Source organism: Podarcis erhardii, assembly GCF_964252035.2.
Source record: "Podarcis erhardii genome assembly, chromosome: 4".
Classification (NCBI taxonomy): Eukaryota; Metazoa; Chordata; class Lepidosauria; order Squamata; family Lacertidae; genus Podarcis; species Podarcis erhardii.
Genome location: NC_138508.1, coordinates 66,626,571 through 66,651,302, shown reverse-complemented (window position 1 = coordinate 66,651,302; position 24,732 = coordinate 66,626,571). Strand labels below are relative to the sequence as shown.

The window sequence follows — 24,732 nt, the reverse complement described above, 5'->3', positions numbered from 1 at the left end:
TTACAAAAGTGGACCCAGAGATAAAGCTGCAGATATCATGCAGCTTCCGTGATCCAAGTTACAACCTTACTCCATTGCAACAAGGTTTGAAATACAATTATTCATCCGTCTGCAGAATGGACACCACTGGTGGAATCGATTCCATCTTCCCACTAAAGCCCCTCTACCTTCCACTTATCTGATCTAGGGTTGGGGATACTGCGGAACAGATTTGGAGGAAGGGTGCAAAAAAAAAAGTACTATTGCACAAGCGAAAGACCATTTGCAAAATGTTGGGTGTCATCCACACGCACTCCATGATCCACATTTTCTACTGGTTTTTTAACAGCTCTGAGCTGGCTAGAGGTTTTCCGGCAAATTTCATTTTTGCGTTAAAAGAATGTAACCAAATTTATTAAACATAGTATCCTACTGATATTGTTGGACTCCAACTCTTAACATCCCTTACTGCTGGACATGCTGGCTAGGGCTCATGGGAGATGAGTCCCACAACCTGTGGAGGGCACCACATTGGCTATTCCTGTATTCAGTATTAAGTAAACCTCCAGGTGAGCAGAGCTATAGCAATTCAAAAGTAATTGCTTAGAGAAATCATAAGATACTCATGGCAATAGGCACTTTTTCATTTTTATTATATAAGCAAATAAACTTTAAACATATAAACTTCTGTGTATAACAACTCAATGTCTAGTAATAAAACCATGCTTAGAGTGAGGGGGAAATATTCAATAAATAAAGACTCCCTTCAGGTTGTTTTTTTCTCTGACTTGCCGGCAAGAGGAAGTAAAAGGAGCAACCCTACAATGTTCAGTTGAATACTGTATTCGAAAAGCCATTATTAAAACTGTAAAAAAGTTCTGCAACATCCCACTAATGAAAAATAAAATTATCTTTATCAAGAAAAATTAAAGTATTAGTTTTGCTTTTCCCATTTCCGTTCTTGACAAATGCAATCGGATGCTCCCTTGCAACGATCATCATAATCAGAGATACTGCCTTCAGTACTGCAGCTCAGATTTCCAGGCCCTATTTAAGGAGAAATAGATGTTATTATACGGAAGTAGGTTTCTGTAACAAAGAGTTAATCCACATTTTAATTTATCCAGCGTTTCAAGAGAATGCTGCTTCTGAAGCTCCAAGTTCCATGGGACAGGAAAGGGGGAAGGGGAGCTCACATTTGGACTGGGGGAACTCCGCCACTCCACCACACATCATGAGAGGAACATAGCATATGCCAACTGATCTAAACATTTGTCAGAAAACAACACTTATCACAGGAACTTGTTTTAACAGAGTGAGACCACTGGTCCCTCTCAGTACTGTCTACACTGACTGGCAGCTGCTCTCCAGGGTTTCAGGCAGGCAATATTACCAGCCTATACTTGGACCTGGGACCTTCTGTATGTAAGCCAGATGCTCTAGCATCAAGCTATGGCCCTTGATGCAATCTCTCTGTGTTAAAATGCTCTGGGTTTTTTTCTCCCCCCCCCCCCCCCGGTAGAGAAAACTAGTACTCAATTGATTTTCTTTCTCTTTGCTCCTGGGCAAGGGAGGGAGAAAATGGCTACAGAAGCTGCTTCGAGAAAGGAGCTGCTCTGCTCTGGAGCATGCAAGACAGACTGCTTTCTACTTCTGGGAATGAAAAGGAGGTGGGGATGGAAACAGGGAAACAGCCTCTTTCATCTGGAATTGAGTTCTGTTCCATGAGGAAAGGTGTGCTCTGGTTAAGTGGACACACATTACCTCTGTCTCTCTAAGCATAGCTAAGAGACTACGAGAGATCAGACCATTTTCTGGTTAGGAAGCTATCTGCCTCAGGGAGGAGAGAGAATACAAGTAACCCTAGTTGCACTGTGTTTATGCACATGGGCAAATGAAGAGCTGAATGCAGATTCGTCGTCTCGTCCCCGTTCCCGTCCCCATCCCCCCCCCCCGGTTTCTTTCTGCATCTTGCCCTGCTGTTAAACAGGGAGGAAACAGAAAAAGGATGTGTGCTCCACCAGTCCCACTGAATTCATCAGTTGGGCAGTGCGGGCTGCCTATTTTGCTTCCTTTTTCAGGGACAGATTCCCAGAGGATAGACGCCTGCACTGTTCTCATTAGTTAAAGCATGTAACTTCAAGCCTGACAAGGAGGAAATGATAGATACCTTTCGTTGTTGTGCTGTGCAACTGTGTTAATGGTAGCTGACCTTCCTGACCCTATTGGAGAAAGTAATGTGGCAGGGAGTGTATTAGAAGCTGACTTCCTCTGCTCCTGGAGTGAAGAGGAGACCCTTAACATTATATCCAGTGGCAGATTGGGCATGGGATACTCAGGTTTAAATATTCATTCTGCAACAAAAATATAATTGCCTTCCTGGGTCAGGACAAGGTCTTTCTATTCCTTCATACTACTTTAAGCAGTGAGCAGCTAGCTGCCATGAAGCAAACTAGGGAGCCTGGGATCGTCATCTTTCAGGTTAACTTGCCTCACAGTGCAGTGAAACTAAAATGCCACTCTGACCTTCTTAGAGAAAGGACAGACTACAACTGTCACAAAATGAATGCATTCAGTAATCAGAAGGAGGTACAGTGTGAACACTTGCATACAAAACATTTAAAGATATTCCGGGATCGAAGTAAAAATCCACTCACCTTATCTTTCCTCAAAAATCCTCCTCTAAATTTGTTAGTGGTAAATCCCCTTGTCCCAGCATAACGTAATCGTTGGTATTTAGCCTGTATGTATAAACCCTTCTGTACTAAGTTTGATTTAAAGTGGGGCCGACCATCACTAAAGTGGGGCTGTTAGAGAAGAAAAGGAATGGCCATATTAACAATTTTCAGAATTCTGACCCTTTAATCTGATATACAGTAATATGTACACTTTAAAATTATTGACTAATGTATTTTTTTTAAAAGATACTGATCTTTTCCCCTTCAAGACTCAATACCACAAACCATCTTCACATGGTACAGTGGAAACAACTTTCAAAACATGCCATGTTTAGGAATTTTAAATGCAATTAATTCTCTATAAAATGCATCTTTAAGTCTCTTATAATTCAACACAATACAAACAGTAGAACAGATGCCCAGTGATACATCCATATACTGGATATGCCCATTTATCAAATGTCAATAAATCTGGATATTTTCTTTTGGATCCAGGCAAAAAACTGAGAATACACTGCTCCTTTATCAAAACTGCTTCTGATGATTAAATGAAGCAAAAGGGGATCAAGTGTGCCGATTTCTTCTCTCATCTATCTCATACTTTCAAATCCATATTTTTCTTTCCTTTTTCGGGGGTGAGGGTAGAGGTGTGGGGGTGGAGAATAAGCTTAGCCTTACAAAAACAATCTATTTTCACAGCAAGTTTTGAAAACAGGCAATGTAGCCAAGGGATAATGTGCACCACAACACCTTCTCAGAACCAATCAACAATTTTGTGCATCTTGTAAAACAAATGAAGAGGATGCCAAATAGTGTAAAAGTAACATTTTGCAAATGAAACAATATCTTAATTAACAGTGCCCAAATGCAATAAAAGAGAAACAAGTTGTTCTAGATTAAATTAATTACTTTCTTTCCTACTATTAGTAGAAACTAATTCATCCATGTACAGCTTTACGCTTTCAACAGGTAGGAAGAGATACACGGCATCTTTGTTTATAATGCAATTGTTTCTGCAACTGGCATAAACAATGGCTTTTCATAAGACAATGATGCTCTTTCTATTGCAGGGCAAGCTTTCAAATGTAGTTAAACAGATACTGCAACCTGGAAAGGGGGTGTGGGAGAGAGAGAAATGAATTCTGCTACTCCATTAGAATTCAGCAAAATTAGAATTCATACCTTGAAGGGTCTTCGAAACGTTTCATGATGTTCAGTATTGTCTTCAAACCGATCATGTGCAATATCACCATGTGATTTTGAAGTATAATAATGATTCTGCATTAAAAGAAAATTACACTAAATATCTACACACTTAAACTCTTACAAAATTTTTATGAATTATACTGTAATTTGTCAATTATAACTAAAACAGGTATTGTAAAGTTGCACACACACACACCCCTCTCTGTGGATTTAATGGTTTACATTAAGTGACAATAATAACATTTTTTGTTTCTGAAGCAACCTAAATGACTTACTGATACTCTTTGGAGGGGTTTGTCATGGCAGTTTTGGTTCTCTGTGTCTTAGATGACACATAATCCTTGCAGCATTTGTAAAAGAGGACCAAGTGAGTAGCCAATGTTTATTAAATAGTGCTACGAATGCACCTTTGAGCAGATATTCTGAACAGATAATCTCCAAGGGGAATGTAGCATCTAGAATTATCCTTATTTTCCCTGCTAACTTTTGAAAGGCCTTCTTCAAGCCCACCTTACCCCCACTCCTAGCTGCAAATAGTGAGCTTTTGCTCTTACAGCTTTTTTTGGGGGGGGGTGTCAGTTCAACCTCTAGTAATGGACTCAGATATTTTCCAAGGAAGCCATGAATAAGAAAAAACCTTTTCTTTTCCCCAATCATAGCTATCATTCTGCACAAAACTTGCACATCTGGCTTTTGGGGTCACTGAGACCCCTGATTCATCTGCAAATATTTTCAAGCAAGTAACACCCTAACTCCACCAAACATGTAGTGATTGAAATGTGCTCCTAAAGCAGCACACGATACGTTGTGAGATTTGCTGTTATTGTTACTGGCAATTCCCCACTCACTATTCTTGTACTGTTATATTTGTGCAACTGTTATGTTATACATAAATTATTGGCAAAATACTTTAAATGTCACAAAAGCTGTGGATTTATGTAGGTTTTTGAACTTTACATGGTTGAGTACTGCTGACCCCAATGACGTCTGTGTAGAATGTACTACTTAAACTGTTTCACAGGGAAAGCAAACTTTTAAATGGTGCTATGCTTCATAATTTCCATGCCTTTCTTGGCATACATTTAAGTCCACTACTGGATTGGTAAAGAAATTATTTTCATCAACCAAGGATTATCCAACTGATATCCTTTGGCTATTCACACTGCATAGTAGCTAATGTTAACTACAATTAACATTTCAGTATTTCTGTACATTATATAGACTCTGATATGGGATATGACAAATAACAAAAGAGCCAAGGTTTGTCAGAATATGCTATTGAGCTATTTTCTGTATTTAAAAGGAGCTTTATGCCATGTTTTACTGCTTTTATTACTGCTTTTTGTTATTAGCTTGCTCTTTAATGTAGTGGGTTGGATTACATGACAATGACTTACCATGAGCAAGGACCGCACTAATACACAGTGCTGAATCTATTCCATTTCGCTCCACCCTGCCTGGATCGGGGAACAACAAACCATGAGCCTTGGCTTCTGAACCAGTGCTTGCATTTTGTTCCTCCCCAAAATCTCTTGCTTCCAGTTGTGGCTTATTTGCAGAGAAACAAACTACTAGTGCTGGTTCACACAAAATGCTAAAGCAAAGCTTGTGACATGTTGCTCCTGGACTCTGGGCAGGGTGGAACAAAATGGGGAAAATTCAGAAGTGTGCAGCAGCAGATCTGCTTGTTCACAGTTATGTCATGAATACTGGCTTATCATGATGTGCGAAGAAGTCTAGGATATATCTGCTCAGGAAACATAAGCTAGTGGCAGCCATATAAATATGTATTTGAAAATGAAATTTTTTCTTTTGTGTGGTTATGACCAGAGATGCAAGTTTTTCTTTTTTTTAGCCTGTGCAACTATTTTGCAATACTGACACCCCTTAAAATAGTGAGATACAACTGTGTGTAGGTGTAATTGTGCAATGTGCTACGGGACAACATGGCCTCTCCCTTTTTCTATTTCACAACTCTTTCCATCTGCCAGTATGATTATCTTCCTTCATTTATCTATCTATCTGCCCATGTGACTTGTTCTGGCATATTTACAGCTTTTTTCTTCAACAGTTGCAGGAAACACAGGAGAGGGTATATTCCAGAATCAGATGCTTCTTTGTTTAGGTGTCCATTGCAAGTGAGTTTATAAACATTTTTTGTCTTCCTAGATAATCAATTAGTGAACCAACAACATTTGGGCATTTACAGTATAACCCTGAACCTGATTCAAAGGTAATAATTCATCTACAATGAATGTGGGGGCTATTGGGTTGTTTTTGTTTTTATATAGATTGTGTATTTCGTGTTTCTATGTTATGATTTTATCCTGTGAACTGCCCTGAGACCTCCGGATATAGGATGGCATACATACAAACAAACAAATCAAGCAGGGCTAGAAGAGAAGAATCCTGTTGCAGTGGAGAAAGGCAGTAATATTTGTTGCTCTACAAAGCAGGGAGATTAGTACTGAAGTACTAGAAAGGGGGTGTCTCAGCCATCAATGAATATTGTTGCCACTCTCCCCATACCAACCATGGTTTAAATCTGATGACCAACCTCCAGCAAGAAGCAGTTGTGGTATTTTGCTCTTTTGAAACATCTGCTGGCATTTCCTCAACTAAGTCAGCAAACTCAACTGCCAGACCAACTGCTGCTTCTGAGTCACTATTTCTGCCAGTCTCCTAACTGGCTAACTAAAAGGGAGTCAGCGAGACCATTTCTTAAATTCCTTTTCTGTACAAGCTTTTCTGCTGCTCATCGTAGCCTCAGCAGGTTCCATCTCCTTTCCCCATGCTGGTTCTCTACAAATCCCTCAGCTACAGAGTAAGAGCTGCCTCCATTTTTGGCTTCTTCTCTTCCACACCCTCTCATGATTATCATGAAGGAAAAAAGAAGCTGTGGTTCATCCCTAGCTCATCTCAGCTACTCTATAATGGCTTTGGGCAAATTGAAAACAAGCAAACAAAAGCCAAGAGCTGCTGCTGCAAGGAAAGGAGGGGGGGGGGACCTGGGAGCAGATTTCTGTCAACAAAACAATGGTTTATTGGTCTTCTGTCCTGGTCTTGAAAACAGATTCCTGCTGAGGGACAAGTTATGCCCTATGTAGGGACGGGTGCCAAGAACAGAGCCCTCCTGAGATACATGTTGTACAATGTATTTTAGAAATCTCCTCTGCAGATATTTGCAGATGGCCCAAAAATACCTAAATAAATAAGCAAGCAAGTTGGAGAGTTGAGCAGAAAATTATTTTTTCAAGAACTGCTAGGGCAGGATTAGGAGAAACCAGGACTGATTTTTTTGTTTGTTTGTTGAGGAAGTGAGTGGGTGAGAGATTGTGTTCTCAATTATGTAAAGTACATTTGCAAGGGAGTTGGTGGCAAAGTTTAAGTTTGAAGAAAAATCATGCAGAAAATGAGATGTGGAGAGATACAAGTCAGTCTTGCCGCTCTGTCTGATATGCTGGGTTTATATATGAATGTGAAAGTGAGTCGGTTAGGGCTGTGCTGGCTCTGTGGAAAGAGAAAAGTTCTTAGCCCATTTCCAGAGGAACTTTTAGTGTATTTCTGCTGGAGAGTAGAAACTTCCATTGGTTGTCAAGCCACAATTTGTTTACTATTGAACTGTACAACCTGAAAACAAAAAAATTGTAAAAGGTATCCCGATACAAATAAAAAGTACCAGCTTGTAGTGACTCAGTCATTCATTATATTGTTTTTATATATATTGTACAGCCTGAAAATAACTTAAACTGGGGGTTCCCTCAAAAAAATTATATACAGGGGAGAAGATAAGCCTTGTTAGTGTTTGCAGCTTTTAATGGGCTACAAAAATGCATCCCTGACTACCTGATAAAGAAATAATTTAATAGTCAGACACTGTGTTCAAGTAATAATACTTTCAACTTACCATGTGAGGTTTCCTAATAAACTTCCTGAAAGGTGGTCTTAGAAATCTCGCAGGTTTTTGGAATCCATACATTTGAGTGTTTCGTAATTTTGGAAAGCTACTACTCTGTTCATCCCTAAACAGACACAATATTAAAAGCTGTGAAAACTAAAATGATGTCATAGCATTTTAAAATTAGGATCAAATAACCAATTTATTTTTTTAAAATCCATGATAATAAGCTCACCAGCCAGCCAGGCTAATCCTCCCTACCCATTGATATCAAGCAGGCACATTCAGTGCACTGTTTTCAATCCCTGCTAAAGTTTCTTGTTTAAGCAAGCCTACCTAGACCTGCAAATTTGGCATGTATTTTAATATGTAATTTTTAAATGTGTATTTTTAAAATGGTTGGTTTTGAAGAAAATGAAGCTAGCTTGTTTTAAATATCTGATTTTATCAGTAATATTAATGCATGTTTTACATAAACCACTTATCTGTGTGTATCTGAAGAAGTGTGCATGCACACGAAAGCTCATACCAAGAACTGACTTAGTTGGTCTTTAAGGTGCTACTGGAAGGAATTTGTTTTGTTTTGACTATGGCAGACCAACACGGCTACCTATCTGTAACATAAACCACTTAGGTTTTTATGACTAAACAGGATAAAATAAAATGAAATAAAAATTCCATGCAAACAAAAATGCAGAGTACTGAATGTAAAGGTCACTAAAATAAACCCAAGGTAACTCTCGAGTATGTTGCTATGAAGCCTTCATAACCTGACTGGGAAGAAATATAAAAACAATGCAGATTCTCTGTTGGATGAATCAATAACAGCCAATATCCATTAAAAAAATTAATGTGTATTCCTTTTACTATGGGTAGCTTACATTTTTGAGAGCTGAAGACATTTCTCATAAACAGACACTTTTTCAGACACAAACAAGCAGACAAGAGGGAAGAGTCTTATGGAAAGCGATAGGTTTCCACAACAAATATCATATACACAAAGCATCCTTGCCTGTGCCACATTCTTTATGCCGAAATTAAAAGTTTCTGCATGATTGCAAACTATCCTTTTTTCTCTGCATTATTTCCATTAAGTTTGGATGCATCAGTTTTACAGAGTTCTATATGAAGTCGCCAAACTGTCAATAATAAGAAGCTGTATTTTGCTTCAAATGCATAAAATTGGGGAATTACCAAATATTTACGTGATATGTCTTAAATCTGTAAACACAATTGGCCAGATACTGAACAAACAAAAAGATATTTCTAGAAAATATCAAATGTAAACCATAGTACCCACCAAAATAATGCTGGCAACTGAAAGCCAGTTTCTGTAAGGTTTTAAAGCACTTACTGATGTTCCTCCTATTTGGAAATGTTGTGAGGAAGGACACTTAAATAGTGAGGTAGCCACTGAGAATCCTTTCATAGAGTGGATGTACCACATGGATATCAATTTCCACAGGGCATTCTCAGTAGATCAAAAGAGAGCACAATGGAAAACAGGTAGAAGGAACTGGGATCTTGACAATTCATCTGGTCAGAAAATGGGCCACTACTTTTATGCTTGCTGAAGCATCCCAGCCGTCTCTGTGGGCAGCCACTTACATTACAGTAATCTTCTCTAGAGGTTTTAAAGGAATGAAAGATGCAAGAGGGTCAACAGGATACAATTATTCCAATTATGCTAGGCAGAGATTATAAAATAGGAGCATTAGATTCTCAGTACCATATGCAAGCTGAAAGCCAGAAAAACTAGTGGTTTAAAAAGGAGAGAGTATCCAAGTGCAGAGAAGCATTGCAGACAAAGTGGCAAATGGTTGGAGTTGATAAAAGAATTCTGCTTCTTCCAAGAGGCCTTTGTGAGCCAGAACTATTCTGAGTCAGTCACGTACCCCTGAGCACTATATGCTCACTGGATGTAACAATGACTTAAAATTATCTCAACGAATAAAGCCAGGCTAAATTCCTGACACTGTGAATTCACACTCCATATTCAGTTAGAAGATCTAACTTTGTTTAAATATTGAGTAATATGGTCTACAAAATAGGTGACAAATTCAGTATAGAGAGCCAAGAATGACTCATCTTCCAGCAGAGACATCCAGAGTTCACCAGGCCATACATCACCCAGAACAGCTTTGCCAGACAGCACTTTGCAAACACTGTGACTGAAGACACGATATATTGCTTTGCACTGCTGTCGCAGTTGGTCAAGGCTATGTGGACTGTGAAATTTTAAAATCCTATACCATCTAAACCAAATTTCACTGATCGGATTTTTCATTAAACAACTTAATTAATTAGACTTCCAAAATCCAGCGTTTTAACCATTTGAAAATTTATAAGGATGAGGGAAAGGCGAAGAGCACAGACAGAACGTTTGCAGAGAAAGAAACCAAGAAATAATAGCAACAGGATGGGGCCAAGGGAATGGGTACAGGGAATCTAAAGACAGACAAGATAGTTACAGGCATACCAGGTCCACTTGCTCAGTCGACCTCAAGCGTCACAAACTCTCAGAAAAATCAGCCATACATTTTCAAAATTCTCCTCAAATCACTATGGGTTACAAAACTTTTTTAAAAAACTAAAGCATCCCAGAATATTGAATTATTCGTCATAGAAGAGACTACACACTTGCAATTACCATATTCAATACCAGAATCCCTATATATACACAGTTAGCAATGTAATTAGGACTTCCCTCCATAAAGCCAATTAGCTACATTATCTTTTAGGTACTGCAAAATAGCATGATTCATATTTTTTTGGTAAACTGATGAAAAGGGTGTTGAAGACAGACAATAAGAGTCAGTGTCTCGCTCCTGTCTCTATGCATCATGCACATCATCAGTCTTCTTGTTGTAATTCCCATGTGGTAGAGATGACCAAAGAGTAACAGCTGTCCTCCAGAATACATGAATGGGGAGAGAAAATGCTCATGGAAAACTGTGACTAGTTCGGAGGGAGATGAGATCCAGAAGATGCTGCTTGGCAGAATGGGATTACAGGCAGAGTGGGCATCATCTGGCTTTGACAGCCAGACAAATCGAAGGAAACATAATGAGAGCTCCACCCTTGGACTTCTGACTCAAAGTTTAACCATACCACCAAAGGCAAGAGACATCGCTAATGGGCTGTGCGGCTAGAAAGCAAAAACCTTCTGTATAGTCCTACTTGAGCTCAAGCAAGAGATGAAAGGAAGGAATAAATGAATAGACTTTTCTACACCCTATGTCCATCATTACTCTCACACAGCCTAACATAGCATGGTGACAGTTTAGCATCTAAACTAGTTTGACTTCTCATCCTAATCTCTATTATTATTGGGACTAACATATACAATATACTGCATCAGAGAAAGGAGAACATAAAGATTATTGCCAAAAGCAAAACTAACTTTAATTTATCCTTTAAATACATTATAGAAAATTAAAAACATAGGATTTCTGAAGTGTCTGAGTGCTACATTGAAAATGATGAGGGGGAAGGGGGGGGGAAATACTCTAAAATGAAATGCGTTTTAAAGTTCATATAATGCAACAGAACTTAAAAGTGCAACCATTTATTTGAACACAATTACCTATGTGATGCACCATCAATATAAAAATTCTTCTCATCTTCATTCCGCAATCTTTCTTTTCTTCTTCTCTCAATGTCATATCTTAGATCATTTGGATCTTCTAGAACTCTCATCACGCTCTAAAGAAACAATAAATGGCTTATAGAATGATACAGTTCACTTTTATTTTTCTTCATTTTCTCTTATGAACAAGATTAGTATTAGAAGAAATAAACCAACAAAACAAAGAGCTTCAAATTTTAGAGATCAGTGTCACAGATTATGTTGACATAAGATTCTAATGCGGTATAGTGGTTTAGAGCAGGGTGCCCTGCAGATGGTGCTGGAACTCAATACGCATCAGACCCAGGCAGCAATGATGGGAGTTGTTTCCATTAACATCTGGAGGGCATCACACTGGTCCCCACTGATTTAGGGCTTTGAAGACCCAGATTCAAATCCTCATTCAGCCATTAAGCTCACTTCACGTTGAGCCAGGCACTCTCTCTCAACAAAACATACTTCACAGGGTTGTTTGGGTGGGTGGGGGAGCACCTATGTGTGTGTGGAGAATCACAAACCCTTGCTTGGTATCTTTAAAGGAAGGATGGGATATAAATGTAAGTAAATTAAATATATATATCCGTCCGGTACAAATTATTTAAGTTAGTCTATACCACTTTAAAATATGAAGATATTATAGAATTACAATATTGTCACTGAAAATACACTTTCCTTACATTCCAAAATAAAATACACATACCTGCTCAGACTTGCATGGAACAGCTCTTTTTTTCTGAAGTTCTGCCAAAGACATATCGATTCTCCTGGTGTAATGAGCATATCATTCAGCATCAGTAAGAGGGTCAAATGGAAGCAAGAAAGTTAACTTCAATAGGAACTGAATTATCTTACTATATAATATTGTGTAAGAAAAAAGTCATGCTGCAGTTTATGTGGCATGTGAACTGTAGGATGGTAACAGCAGGCAGAGCAAGCGAGCTAAGCCGGTCAACCAAACAAGTGAGGAGGGTGGCACAGGGGGCAAGTGGGTGGCCCATGAGGTTGAAGGAGCTGTGAGATGATTGGGTGATGTGTAAAAGGGAAGGGGTGGGAGGTTAGCAAAGGAAGTTTGGCAGGGGGTAGGTGTGGTTGGTGAGCAACACAAGTATGGGTGACAGTACAAAAATACTTGCATAATGCATCTTTACAACCATTGAGCTACTAGGAGTTTTACTGGTGCTGGTGGAGCTGGTGGTAAGGCACCAGATTGGGAAATATTGACATGGACTATGGGAGTAATGGGAGAGGGTCCAAAAATCAGAGGCCAGGAATTGATGCACATGGGAAAGACATGTCTGCTTGGTCACATTCATATTCAAGATAATGCTGTGTTTTAACACCATGTTTGGTATACATTCCTAGTCATGTAATTTATGTTTATTAGGGTTGAAACCCCGGAGGCATAAACGAAAGTCATTAACCAACAAAAAACAAACATAGGTCAGGCCTATGTATGCTGTACTCTGTGCTAAGTTTCCACAACTGCACTCTGATGATCAAATCTTAGCATAGAAAGTGAAGATATGAATGAACTTCATGCATGCACATGTAGTCCCTTTGCTCCCACTTCTTTGCTCCCTTTGCGCAAGCAAGCTGTGGCTAAGCACAGTTCTCATTACATCTGAACACGGAGCTATGGTTAATAGCTTCCAAACAAGCCAGGATATGGAAACGAACTTTGAACCATGGTGAGAGGCATGCCAGGTAGCAAAGAAATGATCTGTCAACTACTGAACAAGATTTTTACTGGACCAATGTACGTTTATTTTACCTGTGAATTTCTGGATTTGAATGTCTTTTAACTTCATTTGCCAGTGGCTTATCTTCTATTTTTGAGAAACGCTCATGTAATGTTAGATCAGGAGATTTAAAGTAATCTGCTGTGAAGAGGATAAATAGGGAAAAATAAGTTAATCCTTTTCATTGCAATTTCAGCATTAAAAGTGGTGCTGAAACTAACACGCTGGAGACAATGAAGCTATGAAGTTATTTATGTCCTCATGGCTTTGTATCTCTAAAACCCTATCTCTCTCTCTACATTATCTCTAATGATAATGAGTGGAATTCCGTGTTACTCTCTTCCAATGTGCAAGAGAGGGGGAAGCTTAATTGCACAAACGAAAATCCTTGAGCAGGGCTTTCACAGATTAGCTTGTTAGGTGAATCCCACCCACAGATTTAGCCTTCGGCAGCCCCTCAATAACTCTCTGAGGTCCTAAAGACATGCCCCTCTAAAGATGTGAACAACATTACTTACACCTCAAAATGCAAAAGATAAAAGCAATACTTACTTTTAATAAAAAGTTCAAAATGGGCAACAAGGCAAAAGATCTACAATATGTGTACATAATTTCATTTTCTCCTGAATTCAAGGGTACTTCTGTTTAGGTAACCTCATATGACTTGAAGAGACCATAACTTGTTAAATGCAACTATATTTTTGTTCAGTCTTTTTAATTTAAAACTGACCTTACATGTGAGTTATGACATAGAAAGGGAGACTGCCTCTTATTATTGCTCAATGTTTTCTAGGACTCTGTTTGACAGTCCAAAAAGCACAAATACGTCTCTCCTTTCTTCTTACAAAGATTGTGAGAGCTCAGAGCGCCAATCTTATGATAAATCTAATAATCATATATACTAATAGTGATCGCAATTCTCCTAGTCTCTTATGTAGCCAAAATCACACCATTCATACAGGAGCGAGGTGTTTGCAGGCTCAGGGAGAAAACCCTTGTGGGGAACTCCCTGCTCCCAAAAAACCCAATGAAAACTGAGCATGCCACAGAATGGTGACTGTCCATTGGAGGGGGATGGAAAACTATGTAGCAGACTTCAACTGAGTATCCTGAATAGGAGCACTCCACACAATTTGTTACAGGTCCTACATGAGATTTCTAATTTAAGGAGTAGAAAGCAGTATTTCCTGGATTTACAATGGTAAACTACTAATTTCTTGCTCTGAAATCTGCAAAATATTGCACCGCCATTAAATAGGGATTATTCTTGCACAACTCCGTGAAGTCTATATGATGTTTCACACATCCTGAGCTACTTGGATTAATGAAATTCATAATAATTTGATAACACAAAGATGCAGACTACACCACAGATAATGTGCATGTCTAACACTCTGTAACCACCTTTAACTTGATGGATAATTGTGATGATTTCCTGAGCAAATTCTTTTGATGGGTTTTGTTCTACCTTCTGCGTCACAGATTTTATATGCTCAAACACTGGATGGAATTTTTCAGTTTTTCTACCCACAGCTACTAGATCACATGATGTCTGTCTCTCCATGATATGACTAGACGCACTCCTGGAATAAATTTAGACATGTTTAGAAAATATTCCCTCAAATATTTAACATAACAGTAACAATACATTTTAAAAGGTTATTTCAAAGGAAAGTAAAACTAAGTATTCCACAAATGAAGGAAAGGTTTGTGATTTTAATAATCTAATACATATTACTTTTATGTTAGGAACACCTCAAGTACTTACCCTTTTTCACAACCAATATACACACAAGTTTTAAAGCAAACACAAAGAGTCAGTTCAACCTATAACATCCTGAAGACAACTCAAAAATTAAGTCTGGACAGAAATGCTGGAGACAGCTTTTGCTTAAATGCCGTTTTTGTTTGCTTTCTTATTCTGCTGTTAATAGTGACATCACTGGGCCAAATTTTAAATAATCATTCTGGATTCTCTGAAAACCATTTTGTGCTAAAAATGGTGACCCCAAACATTTGGTTCAGCACTATTAGAAATCAGTATCTTAGGAAGAAGCCTTATCTCCTCTTTTGAACATGGTACATATAAGATTCTCTCCCATCTTCAGTTTGTAATCGTCTTCCTGCTCTGGTGAGTAGCCTATCCAAGGAAGAAGAAGAAGAAGAAGAAGAGGAGTTTGGATTTGATATCCCGCCTTTCACTCCCTTTAAGGAGTCTCAAAGCGGCTAACATTCTCCTTTCCCTTCCTCCCCCACAACAAACACTCTGTGAGGTGAGTGGGGCTGAGAGACTTCAAAGAAGTGCGACTGGCCCAAGGTCACCCAGCAGCTGCATATGGAGGAGCGGAGACACGAACCCGGTTCCCCAGATTACGAGACTACCACTCTTAACCACTACACCACACTGGCTCACAGGAAGAAGGTGTTTCCCTTATATCCTTGCCTTGGATGCATGGAATTCCATGGTATTTCAAATGGCTACACTGCATTCTCATTGTCTGGTGTTCTGGTGTCCCTGCGTGGAGCTTTTAGGGTCCTCCCGCAGAAAAGCCCTTCTTTCTCCCATTTGACAAATCTACAGCATAACCTCTAGGCCATAAGCAATAAACCCTATCTAACCCTGAAGCTGGCACAAATGGTCATTAAAGATGCTGTTCTAGTTAGGACTGGGGAGTGAATCCAAACATATCTTTGAAGCTTCCTGAGATGGCTCGGGGATGAAGGGAAGCAAGACAGGGACAGGAATGTCAACAGCCCTGTCCAAGGCCTGGTTGCTAAGAAAACAGTGATAAAGTAGGACATTTAAGACCCAAATGGCCTGGGCACTTAGGGACACCCCAAGGTAGTTGTGGGCATGAAGTTACTAGTATGGAGCCATGCATGTTTTACTTGTAACCTTACGTATGCAGAAGTATGTTTAGGAATGCTTTGATGTTTTCTGACTCTTTGTGTGCTGTGTTTGAGTTACTATATAAGCTATGTTCTGATTTTCCACTGGGCAAACCTTCTTCTTAAGTGGCGGTTCGGCTAGAACAACCACATTAAGTTGGGCTCTGTCCTACTACAATAGTATCTAATAAACTCTGAGTCCCTAACTGGGTGCCGGACTTGATTTTTTTCCTTGGTTCCATGTTTTATTTAAAGGTGGTCCCTCGCCTGGGTGAGAACAAGGTGGTGTAGAAGAAAATTCTTACCACACTGCTTGTAGGTCAGGATCCAAAAATGCCTATGCAGATACCTAGAGCAATTGGGTGCATAAGAACTGTGTCGATTTCCCTATCCCATTCTGCTACCTACTTGAGATGCACCATGCAAGAGAGGGATGAATGAAGGCAGAAATTGTCGGAGAAGCTGCCCTTTATCTTAGCCTCAGAGTGTACAGGGCAGAACCCACTTTTGCTAATCTTCTGGAGCAGTTTCTGGGGGGGGGTGTCCACAAACAATGTTTTGGAGGGCTTGCAGAAGGCCACGTAAAATTATTTGAATTCCAACGTACCACGTACATTTTAAACTGAACAATAAGTGCATGCTTATTAACAAAATGCACCATGAGATGAATAATTAGGTATCTAAAACTTTCCAAATAAAGACCTTAGGGACTTGAAATGAAAAACATTTGTAAAGAAGTAAGAAAAATTTACAAAAGTAGATAACATATCATTTTTGTTTTGGCTGCTACTGGCTTTCTCAAGGCCAACTTAAACAGAATTTGAACACTGCCCTTATCTAAATCTCTATCCACTAACATTTGACTACCCCATGAGATGCTACAATTTTTCAGCACAGGCAGGGGATCTCAAACTTCACTTATCCATATGGAATTGCAACCCGACTCTCAAAGGGGACAGATGTTATGCTGCTCAGCTGGACTGTGCCACTCCCTTCAGTTTTCTGAATACAGTGGTACCTTGGTTCTCGAACGGCTTAGTTGTTGAATAAATCGGCTCCTGAACGCCACAAACCCAGAAGTGTGTGTTCCGGCTTGCGAACGTTCTTCAGAAGCCGAAGGTCTGATGCAACTTCTGCTTGAGTGCAGAAAGCTCCTGCAGTCAATTGGAAGCCGTGCCTTGGTTTTTGAACGGTTTTGGGAGTTGAACGGACTCCCACAACAGATTAAGTTCAAGAACCAAGGTACCACTGTAGAGAGGCCTAGTACAGAACTGGTCAGAAGCCAAATTACATTTTTTGCTTTTGGAAAGCAGTAGCTGCAACTTCAGGACACCCCTACTCTTCTTTAGACTGCCCAAACATTCTTAAGTTAGTTTTCCTTGGTCTCAAGTTCCACTCTCTTCCTTGACCTACACTGGACTGCTGTTTTATATCATATATATCTATACATACATGTATACAACATACACACACAACCACACGAAAGCACACATGGTACACAGCCACTTATGTTCTGTTAATTGAGCTCAATGCTACCATACTATAATGATCAAGCAACTTGACATCTTTAATACATTCATAAACATGGATGTTGTTTTTAAAAATCCAAAAGGCAATACCTGTATTTATTTATGGTTTTCTTCATATCCACTTTGACTGTGAGTTTTTCCTTTCTTGTGTGGTGGACATCAGACACTTTTACATCTGAAATTTTGTGATGAGTGTCATGCTGGTCTCTCCTTCCCCTAAAATCCATTTCTTTCCTGAGTCTTTCCTTCTCTTTTTGATCAAAGGGTAAAAGATCAGCATCACTTTTGTGAGATTTAACACATGAATTGCAGCCTTTTCCCGAAATATATTTAACTGATGCTTCTGTATGAGGGTCTTCTGTGTGCCTGACTCTTTCACTGTTATAGTAATTTGAATATTTGCTATTCCAAGCTTCTTTAGGAGAATTATATTTCTTCTCTTCCACCTTCGTATATTTCTCTGCTCTTTCATCAGATATATATTTCCCTCCATCTGGATGTCTATGACGTTTCTGACTATACTCATATGTAATCCTTGTTTGACAGCTATCACCGTACTCCTTTACAACAGGCCGATGGGTTTGAAGACCAGGGTTTCTTTGCTCTCCCTTTTCTTGGTTGAGTGAAGAATGATCTTGCTTCCACTTGGAATTACTTGCTACTTCTCTATCATCATACCTCTCCAATTCTTTAGCCCTTTTAGACGTGTGCCCATATTCTCTGTTATCACGATCTTCAGGATACCTGTGTTGACATAAAGTAGTTTATACTTGCAGTAAGGAAGAAAATGAGAACTTACGTATGCAGAATGCTGGAAAACACAGGCTTTATGTAGAATGTGTCACCCCATGATCCCTCAAGCCACTAAAGAGAGGGGAAATTATGATCCTTTTATATGCTAGCCACCAACAGGATTAACTTAAAAGATACAATACTGCTCTACCACCAGCAGCCCACAATTAAACTATGTTTATTCTGTTAGCAAAAAAAATGGTTTTCAGGATAGAATCTTCAACTATAAGGACAATCGACTTTCACTTGAGGCTTTACACCATTTAAAAAAACCATTAAAACTGGGCAATTTCTCTACCTCTTCTGCAAAGAGCTCCTTGGCATAAATTCACTAGAACATCTTCGAGGTGACTGAGTATACTTGTCTTCTTGTAACTGGTGGTGCCTCAAGTCATTTTCATTCCACTTCCTTTCAAAGTTAGTTCCTAATGGCTCATGGAAAGTCTTCATCCCTTTTGTATTTCCAGCAGCAGCTCGGGGGTCTTCATGCATCTCTCTGTCACGTGTTTTGGACGGATAAAAAGAATGGTTGTGTTCTTTGCGAGACATTTCTGGATATCTGGAAGGAAAGTGGCATCTTCCGATATCAGCATTCCTTTCTGGTGAATGTGTCCTACAAGGTTTGTGACTATACATATCTTCCAAAGGGATTCTTTTCAGAGTTGGTGAATATGACCTACATTCATAAAGTCGGTGGTGGTTCGTTTCGTGTGGTGCATATCTAGTACTGGCTTGTCCATATTTCCCATCTTCCACTCTCCACGGCATAGGCTTCTTTGCATCTTTCCGGAAACCTTTGTATTCACAGTCATAATTGCTATGATTGTGCCTTTGTCTGTTGTGTTCCTGACTCCTGAAGGCAGGCGATAAAGACCTACATATAAACACACAAAAACACAATTCCATTTTAACTACTGTAATACAGCTTCTTTTTGTGAATCTTAGGCTATATCACAAACTGTGTCCAAAAGTCTCTGGCTGAAATTACCCTGAGTAGCGCATTTTAACTAGCACATGCGGGCTTTGCAGTTGCGACTTGCAGTCTTTCCCATTTTAAAGTCAATTAAAATGCATGTCCTGATACTTAAAAGGACAATAAACACAAAGAACAGGTTCCTGTAAGCAGATCTTCTCCATTATACAAACAGGAATCTCTCAGGAGCTGTGCACACAAAGCTTGCTCTGATCTAATGAATCACACTTAGTAAGCCTCTCCTTATATGCAGTCATTCCAACTCCATTCAAATAGGTATTAGAACACTAATGTGAAGAAAGGAGAAAACACTAAACTTGCATTTCTATTATCAGAATCTCTTTCACATGTGGAGTCCTGAACATATTTACTGTTCTACATTATTAGGACTCAGCCTGTCAAACCCTGAAAAAGTCCCTTCTGACAACATCATTTAAGGCTCTCTTCTAGTAAGTTAAGTGAAACCTTTATGATCCGTAGAAAAATATGGACATTTACCTTCGTTTCCATCTTGGTGATCTTGATCGTGATCTAACCATCTTTTCCTATCAATTAATTTATTGAATCTATAAAGAAAATATAAACAAATGACTACTTATTAATAATTGGGATCTGTTACAATTAAAATAGATAACAATTTTAAAATGTTTACACAATATCAGAATACTTTAGTTTAGGCATTTTTTTAAATGTTTAAATGAACAGCCACATTGTGGAAATGAAAAACGAAACAGAACATTTGTATAAGCTATTCCTTTACTTTAAAGCAAAGTAGTAGCAATTTGCTGACTTCATTTCTGCAAGTTAGTACTGATAGACTGCATCCAACTGGTGCCTTCCTGCTGATTAAAGGCTCTTTGATCCAACAGAACCTTCTATTGGATCAGAACAGGAACAGGAATCCTGGCCATCTCAGTTCTCCTTCACATCTACAATCCCCTTCTACACCACACAAATAAAATCTGTTTTGTAGGAGGATTTTTTGGAGGATGTTTTAGAACAGCGTGTGAGATGTAGGGGCTGCAGGGATCACCAAAGAACATCATATACAAAAACAATGGGAGATGAGCCTAATCCACTTCATCTATATCAGGGATGTCCAACTCCCAAGAGACTGTGATCTCTTCACAGAATATAAAAGTGGAAGTGGTCTACCCATTTGGGGGTGGGTGGGTCAAGGTGGTTGAGCTTTTTTTAGGGGACCGCAGCAAATATTTCAGCCACTGGGGAGGCTATAACATAAATCTATAAACAGAAAGTCATCCTGCCAGCGGAAACTCCATCTTCCAGTCTTGAAATCATGTGCAGATAAAGGAAAGAGGGAGGGGCGGAGCTGAATGCGCCTTTTACCCCGTGGACAAAAATGAGCCCGCGACTCAAATACTGCTCAGAAGCTTCAGCTATGGCACTTCTGGATAAGTTGGAATTTAATTGGTATAAACTAGCTCTGTTAAGAAGCTAGTAAACCAATGTGGGAATCCCAGGTTTTCAGAACACCTACTTATAAAAAGTGGAAGCATTTGAGATAATCTTTACATTCATAAGCAGCTTGTATAAGGCATGTACAGTGGTACCTCGGGTTAAGTACTTAATTCATTCCGGAGGTCCGTAGTTAACCTGAAACTGTTCTTAACCTGAAGCACCACTTTAGTTAATGGGGCCTCCTGCTGCCACTGCACGATTTCTGTTCTCATCCTGAAGCAAAGTTCTTAACCTGAAGCACTATTTCTGGGTTAGCGGAGTCTATAACCTGAAGCGTATGTAACCCGAGGTAGCACTGTATAAGGCAATTTTAAAAGCCCAAGTTCAAAGGCTCCCTGGACAATAAAAAATTAGCAGCAGAGTATGTAATATATTTATGTCAGGATTACTCATAGTTTGTTAAATTCTATTTCTGAATCCCAACTGAGACCAAGACATTGTCTCTGTACATAGGGGTGTGGTGTTTGCTTATTATGTCTGCTACCTGAACAACTACATTCAGGGAAGTGGTAGCAACTAACATAGAGGCATCCAAGTATACTGCAATCTGAGACTGCTACACAAGACTGCCCACTTTTGTGGCCTCTTTTACAATACTCCATAGTACTTCTATGGTCAGTCTGGTGGTGCCATCCATACGTGAAATCTGCACGGCAAAAACTGTTCAGTAAAAACCTGAGAGGCATAGCATCTTCAGTGGCTGCAGAGTCGCTTTCTCCACATGTGAAAAAATGATGGAAGTAAAGGATGTGCCATTTAAACCTTTTCAAATAGGCAAGGATTTTTCAGCCAGGCACTGTTTTAATGTTATTATCAAACTACAGTATAACGATTCTCTGTCTATTCAACAAAAATATTTCAAATAATTTATTAAAGGCCAATGAATATAGTAACACAAGCCAGTCTACTTCACCAGATGCATTACAACAAATCTGCTCTCATTAAGGAATCATAAGAGTCTTTGTTGTTGTTTTCTTCAACATACCAACCCTGCTACCACTTAGAAGATAATATTCATATGTTGTGGGGTGAACCAACCAAACAGGTCCTTTTCCCATGCACCGTATTTACAAACATAGCCCTTTCTTTCTCTGTTTTAACAGAGTCCTACCTTTTGCTGGGACCCGGGTGGCGCTGTGGGTTAAACAACAGAGCCTAGGACTTGCCGATCAGAAGGCCAGCGGTTTGAATCCCCGTGACAGGGTGAGCTCCCGTTGCTCAGTCCCTGCTCCTGCCAACCTAGCAGTTCAAAAGCACGTCTAAGTGCAAGTAGATAAATAGGTACCACTCCGGCAGGAAGGTAAACAGCGTTTCTGTGCGCTGCTCTGGTTCGCCAGAAGTGGCTTAGTCATGCTGGCCACATGACCCGGAAGCTGTACGCCAGCGCCCTCAGCCAGTAAAGCGAGATGAGTACCACAGCCCCAGGGTCATCTGCGACTGGACCTAACGGTCAGGGGTCCCTTTACCCTCACCTTTTGCACAGAGTACTGTAAAATGAACGTCTTCTCTTGCCTACTGTCTTACACATTCAGTTTTTCACTCATTAATGGAACAGCAACATGAAATATGTTCTAATATCAGAACTGTTTCTACACAGTGCTCACTTACGAATAGAATAACAGTCCCTTCCATGTCCCAAATGACTACACAAAGCCAAGAAAAATACCATAAAAATCACAGCCCTACCAATCCCAAAGTTGGATATGTGTGACAGAAATCACAGCCAAGAAAAAGGACTTGTCATCCAAACAGCAATGCAATCACATTGGTAGCGTGGGAAAGACTGACATCATGCATAGGATCTTGCTTCAGGATAAAGAGTACTAGCATAATTTACAGGACAGACACTCCTTTCACCTTGTGGAAAGAAACCGTTCACATAAGAGTCTTTAAAATTCACCCCAAAGTCAAGTCATTTAACATCTTGACAGGGATGTTTAATCCATTTTGAGGACAGAAAAATTACTACAAAAGTTACTCAATTTGTTTTTGCTACTCTTCAAAGAAATGTGAACAATGATTTATATATTTACCCAAATCCTTACATCCTTTTAATACAACTTGAATCTGCTCATCCTTCCTTCTGCTGGCTACCAAAATTAAAGTACAGGAAACAAAATGTTTTGGGAAATAGCTCTGGATGATAAAGAGATGCACATATGACACTCCTTTAGATGAAGAGACATAATTTAAAAACAAAACAAATTCCTTCCAGTAGCACCTTAAAGACCAACTAAGTCAGTTCTTGGTATGAGCTTTCGTGTGCATGCACACTTCTTCAGATACACTATAATTTAAAAAGTTATTCCAAAGGCTTACTCTATTCCTTGTGACTTCAACCTTTGTGGGTGGATGGCAGCTGCCAAGCCTAGGATGTAACTGCTTTAGGCAAATGGGTGGATATTGTGGCATGCCTTTACATTTCTGTAAGTAAGTAAAACCTGTTGTCAGTAACTCAGGTGCAATACAAATTCACAACATTTTAGTCAGAAGTAAGGTAAGGTCCCTTTTTCTATGGAGACTGGAAGGCATCAACAAACCATTTTGCAATCCACAAGACAACGTTTAGAAAATGTTGACATTTGGGGCAAACACTTGGAATTCCTTTGTAAAGACATGCCAAGGCGGCTATCCTGTGTGTACTTGCTTCACAGTAAGACTCACTAAAAATAATTTAAGATAAAGTCTCAGTTACCAGAGCAGTAATTTCTTTTTTTGAGGAAATGTCCTTACACAGAGAGATATGCAAGAACACAACCTTTGTCATGGTCACTGGCTTCTATCCAGTTTTCAACAGAGGATACTTTCAGACTGACAATTGCTTTCTTGTATTGTCATCTGTTTCTGAAACATCTATGTAACTAATAGCCTGAATGGCATTCGACTTTGCCTAATGGAAAGGTAATATATTTAAAGGTGTTTGAAAAGAAAGATCTATAAAATGAGGAAGGTTATAGGATTCATTATGCAGGAATGAGAATTGAAGATATGTGTTTGACTGCTCTCCTTCCCACCCCTCACACCCATCCAAATCAAAGCAGCAATAACCAATCTTGGTTCTGTGAGTCCCTAACGATTACATAAAATTATTTTCGAAAGTTATATTCTGCCCCTCATCTCAACCTCAACACCATGCTCCAGATGTTCCACAGAGTCAAACCACAACAGAAATTAAAATGGCAAGTTCTAATCAGTTTGAAAAGCACAAAGGTTGTCAAATGACTTGTTAAACCATATCCCTGAGAAAAAGGAAACATTTTTATTTCTTCCACCTTGACAATGCAAAACGTAGAAGTTTAGAACCCCCAAAATGACATTTGAACAGGCTTTTGTTGCTCTGCATGCTGCCTGTCCCCCTTTATGCCTGGTTCATTTCTACAGCACCTACTCTAACCTTGCTATTGCTTCAGTTGCTTCACTCAGAATCACAGATCCAGGAATTGACTCACAGGTCCCTTCCTTTTCCCAGCTGCCACTGGGGAAACTGTTTATCCCAACTTCCCAGGACCTCTGATTATGTCTCATCTTAGACAGTCATGACTAGAACAAAATATGAACAAAATATGAGGTTCAGACTACAATCCTAACCACATATACCTGCAAACCCCACTGAATCCAACAGGAATTACTTCTGAGTAGACATGGTTAGGATTGCACTACACACACACTTTGGGCTCTCAGGTGAACAGCCCTCAAGAGCATCCTGGGACTAGGCCTCACATTCGGATAATGGAGTATTCAACAGCCAGGGTGAATTTATATAGCCCTACTCTTACACTGAAGGGACGTGGGTGGTGCTGTGGGTTAAACCACAGAGCCTAGGACTTGCCGATCAGAAGGTCGGCGGTTCAAATCCCTGCGATGGGGTGAGCTCCCGTCACTCGGTCCCTTCTTCTGCCAACTTAGCAGTTCGAAAGCATGTCAAAGTGCAAGTAGATA

The 24,732-nt window shown here is 39.5% G+C and overlaps 1 protein-coding gene across 6 annotated transcripts in view; it reads right to left on the bottom strand.

The window, feature by feature from the left end:
* Positions 1 to 609: 609 nt before the first annotated feature.
* The window catches only part of BCLAF3 (BCLAF1 and THRAP3 family member 3), a 30,718-nt gene continuing 6,595 nt past the window's right edge, over positions 610 to 24,732 (bottom strand). For 3 of the 6 annotated variants that reach the window (XM_081859096.1, XM_081859092.1, XM_081859093.1), the window contains exons 2-12: positions 19,810 to 19,877; positions 18,637 to 19,212; positions 17,637 to 18,290; positions 14,533 to 14,711; positions 13,161 to 13,269; positions 12,090 to 12,153; positions 11,348 to 11,466; positions 7,771 to 7,885; positions 3,840 to 3,935; positions 2,637 to 2,786; positions 610 to 1,026 (exon numbers count right to left, since the gene is read on the bottom strand). In XM_081859096.1, the coding sequence (XP_081715222.1) occupies positions 1,012 to 1,026; positions 2,637 to 2,786; positions 3,840 to 3,935; positions 7,771 to 7,885; positions 11,348 to 11,466; positions 12,090 to 12,153; positions 13,161 to 13,269; positions 14,533 to 14,711; positions 17,637 to 18,290; positions 18,637 to 19,212; positions 19,810 to 19,850 (2,118 nt within the window). In that variant the 5' untranslated portion in view covers positions 19,851 to 19,877 and the 3' untranslated portion in view covers positions 610 to 1,011. Of the gene's footprint in view, positions 1,027 to 2,636; positions 2,787 to 3,839; positions 3,936 to 7,770; positions 7,886 to 11,347; positions 11,467 to 12,089; positions 12,154 to 13,160; positions 13,270 to 14,532; positions 14,712 to 17,636; positions 18,291 to 18,636; positions 19,213 to 19,809; positions 19,878 to 23,112; positions 23,218 to 24,732 lie in introns of all 6 variants that reach the window. The other 3 variants (XM_081859094.1, XM_081859095.1, XM_081859097.1) reach the window with 2 other exon arrangements.